Genomic DNA, 3,615 nt, shown 5'->3' on the forward strand with positions numbered 1-3,615 from the left:
GGGGGGTGAGGACCACCACGACGCTTCCGGCGGCCAATGACGGCGAGGATCAGAGGCGCGTTGTTTGTGCCGCCCGCCCCGCGGCCGCACCTCTCAACCCTGATCCCTGCCCTAACAACACCGGGCTCGACTCACAGCAGCCCTGTCCACAAGCCAGAACACTGTCTGTTGATGTGACATGAACCCTTCATCCAACGGTGCTGTCGAGACCCCACATCCACAACCCCACCCCCAGCCAGCGCGCCCCCACCTGGGCTCTGTAGGGGGACACCACCCCGATCTCCCCGGGCGCCACCCCCGCGTCCAGCAGCGCCGCCGCCAGCGCCGCCACCGCCGCCGCCTCCCCGGGGTTCGTCGTCCCCTCGCGCAGCTGAACCTCCCCGCAAGGCGCCACATCAGCATCCGTCGGGTCTGTGTCCAGGAAGGCCACCCTCACCGCCGGCGCCATCAGCGGCCGCAGCCACGCCGGGTGGCGCGCGAGCGCCTCGGGGCGCGGCAGCGTTAGCTCGGCGCCCGCGACGGCGGCGCTGCCGGCGGCGAGGCGGCCGCTGTAGACGAGGGCGTTGGGGAGCGCCATGATGGCGGCGCACATGCGGTACTGGCGCTGCAGGGCGGTGACCGCCTGCGCGGCGGGGGCGAGGTTTTCCAAGAGCGGGCGGGCTGCGGTGGGTTGCGTTTATTTCAGGACTTGGCAGAACCTGAGAACTTGCAACCCCAAGGCTCTCATGATGATGCAAGGCGGACAAGAGCAGCAGAGGAGTGCAGTCGGTGGTGAGAGACCACCCACGCTAGCCAGCCCTCGTCCGCGCCCCCGACCCCTGGCCCTGGCCGCCACCGCCGGCGCCGCCATGCACCTGTGGCTGTGCCTCGCACAGGCGGCGGAACAGGCTGACCCCGAGGCCGCCCTCCGCCGCGCGCGGGCTGACCACCAGCGGGCTCAGCTGGTAGTGGTCGCCCACCTGCGGGCCGGGTGCAAGGGGCCAGGCCAGGTGCAGCGCGCTCAGCAGGACTGCTTCCCTGCGCCAGCGGTCCAGACCTAGTGCCAAACGGGAACCCCCCCCCCAACCCTGTCCCCAGGTTTTGCGTGAACGCCACCGCGCCAGCCGCCGCAGCCGCGCTCCAGGGCCTTGATCCGCAGCTGTGCGCACGCGCGCACGCGAACGCGCGCACGCGTACGCGCATGTGCGCATGTGCACGCGCATGTGCGCTTGCATGCACGTGTGTGCCCCCTCACCAGCACGAAGCTGCTTGAGATCATGAGTGGCGCCAGCACCGCGGGCAGCGTGATCTGGCCGGCCTCATCCACTACCGCCACGTCAAAGTGGCGGCCCGCCAGGAGGGGGTTGTTGCAGGACAGGCAGGGCACGCCCACCACGCGCACCTGGCAGGGGGGAAAAGGGGGTGACGGGCGAAAGGATGCATTTGCGGGTTGGATACGTGTGTGTGGGAGGGTGGGTAGAAGGAGGAGGGGGTTGTGTGTACTGGTGTGATGAGATGGTTGCAGCGGTGGACATGACGCGCTTGCCGGCCAAAGCGAGCTCGAAGGAGCCGCTGGCGCCGCATGGGGCGGCGTGGGAGGCATACCCCGGGCGTGCGAGTGCAAATCGATTGTCTCCAACCAAGCCGCTCGCCAGCAACGAGCGAGGACAGGCGCAGCGCTTCAAATTGCGGTCCTGCCGAGAGTGGGTCGCGCCCAAAACCCTGAAACCCTGGAACGCCCCTTAGCCCCCCTCGGCTCCCCACCGAGTCCATGAGGGCCCTCAGTGCGGGGGTGCTGCGGTCCGGGTACTCTGCGCCGCCCAGCATGAAGCGGTGGATGTCGGGGTGCGCGGTGGCCTGGCGGCCCAGGCGCACAAAAGGCACCTGCGGTCATGTGGGTGGTGAGTGTATGGATCGTGTAGATATGCAGTTGTGTGTGCATGATGTTGTGTGTGTGTGAGAGGCTGCATGTGTGTTGGTGTGGTTGTGTATGTGTGCGTGTGTGTGTGTTTGTCTGTGTGTGTGTGTGTTGCTGTGTTGTTGGGATTGACGCTGCAGGGGAATAGCCAGTGGCGAGGCTAAAGAGGGCAGCAACAAACATTCGGGACACCTGTTGCAGGCACACTGAAGCATGGAGCAAGCGCCTGCTCCGCTATGCCTCAACACCTGGCCTCAACAGCCACCCAACCAACCAACCAACCAACCAACCAACCAACCAAACGGGCCCGTCCCTCCCTAGCCCCCCCCAAAAAAGGCACACAAGAAACCAGACCGACCTCCAGCTGTGCCAGCTTGACGAGGATGTTGTCGACGGCGCTGTTGGTGTACGCGCTGACGAGGACGCGCGCCCCACCCTCCACCAGCGCGCGGATTGCGGCCGCAATGGTGCTGGTCTTGCCGGTGCCTTTTGGGCGAAGGCGGGGCGGCGGGTTTAGGGGGATGCAAGTGCAAGTGGTCTCAGGCAAGGGTTCAGCCAGGTGAGGTGGGAGCCAGCATGGCGTGAGGGGTTCAAGGACGGGACCGCATCAGGCAGCATGGCACGGAATAAGCTGCTCATTCCATGCTCCCTCTGATAGGGCATCAGGGATGAACCAGGTCCAGGAAGCGGCGGCAGCACGCAGCAGGCCCCAGATTGCGGCGCCCGCGTCACTCCTCGCAGCTCACCCGGCATGCCCAGCACAAGCGCGTAGTCCTCCGCCCCCGCCACCCGCCGCACCGCCGCCGCCTGCTCCTCGTTCAATGTAGCGCCGTGGCCCCCTGACAGGTACCGCTCCGCCGCCTCGAGCCGCAGCCGCAGCCGCAGCCCCGTCGACGCGCCCGGCGTGCTGCACGCCGCGTCGCCCGGCGCCCCCTGGGTCGTCGCGTCGCCCCCGGGGAGAGCGGCGGCCGCCAGGCTGTGCATGCGCGGCGCCGCGAGGTCGATGATCAGCGCCCGCAGCCGCGCGGCGCGGCCGCCGCCGCCGCCGCCGCCGCCGCCGTCCGAGGCGATGCGCAGCAGGTTGGTGCGCAGCGTGACCGACAGCGACGCAACCTCGTCCTTGTCCAGGCGCCACAGCGCAGCGCCCTGCTGCTGCTGCTGCTGCTGCTGCTGCTGCTGCTGCAGATGGCAGTCCTGCTGCTGCTGCGGCTGCTCTCGCCCAGCCGGGCCCCCGCACCCGCCCATCCCCCGCCACTGCGCCTTGTACCTCTCCACCAGCACCGGCCTGCGGCTGGCCACCACCACGCTGCTGGGCGTGACCTCGTGCACCGTCACGCGCCCCACCGCGGTGTGGAGGCCGTCAACGCTTAGCAGCACCATGTCGCCGGCCGCCATCCCAAGGTCGAGCAGGCTGGCGGCCTGCTGCTGGCCCTGAGACGACTGCTGCTGCTGCTGCTGCTGCTGCTGCTGCTGTTCCTGCTGCTGCTGTGTATGCGACTGCTGGCGTTGGTGTTGGTGCTGCTGCTGCTGTGTGTGCAATTGATGGTGCTGAGGCGGCCCAGGCGCAGAGGCCTGTTGGTGGCGGACGAAGCAGTAGAGGTGCACGCGGCCGTCCTGGGTGCTGGCGGGCTCGGGGCAGTGGCTGAAGGCGAGGTTGCTGATGCAGCCGCCCTGCGCCTCGCGCTCGGGGCCTGCAGGCGCGAAGAGGGGCGTGGCGG

General features: G+C 68.7%; 1 protein-coding gene across 1 annotated transcript in view; it reads right to left on the reverse strand.

Annotated features, from left to right (window-relative positions):
• Positions 1 to 187: 187 nt before the first annotated feature.
• MNEG_14027 (DNA replication ATP-dependent helicase Dna2) overlaps positions 188 to 3,615 on the reverse strand; it is a gene marked incomplete at both ends in the record, with an annotated part of 4,585 nt that continues 1,157 nt past the window's right edge. The window contains 6 exons of the mRNA XM_014037501.1: positions 188 to 622; positions 855 to 959; positions 1,235 to 1,381; positions 1,744 to 1,863; positions 2,256 to 2,383; positions 2,644 to 3,588. Coding sequence (XP_013892955.1) covers positions 188 to 622; positions 855 to 959; positions 1,235 to 1,381; positions 1,744 to 1,863; positions 2,256 to 2,383; positions 2,644 to 3,588 — 1,880 coding nt within the window. The remainder of the gene's footprint in view (positions 623 to 854; positions 960 to 1,234; positions 1,382 to 1,743; positions 1,864 to 2,255; positions 2,384 to 2,643; positions 3,589 to 3,615) is intronic.

The sequence above is a fragment of the Monoraphidium neglectum genome (genome assembly GCF_000611645.1).
Source record: "Monoraphidium neglectum strain SAG 48.87 unplaced genomic scaffold scaffold04207, whole genome shotgun sequence".
In the NCBI taxonomy this organism is placed as follows: Eukaryota; Viridiplantae; Chlorophyta; class Chlorophyceae; order Sphaeropleales; family Selenastraceae; genus Monoraphidium; species Monoraphidium neglectum.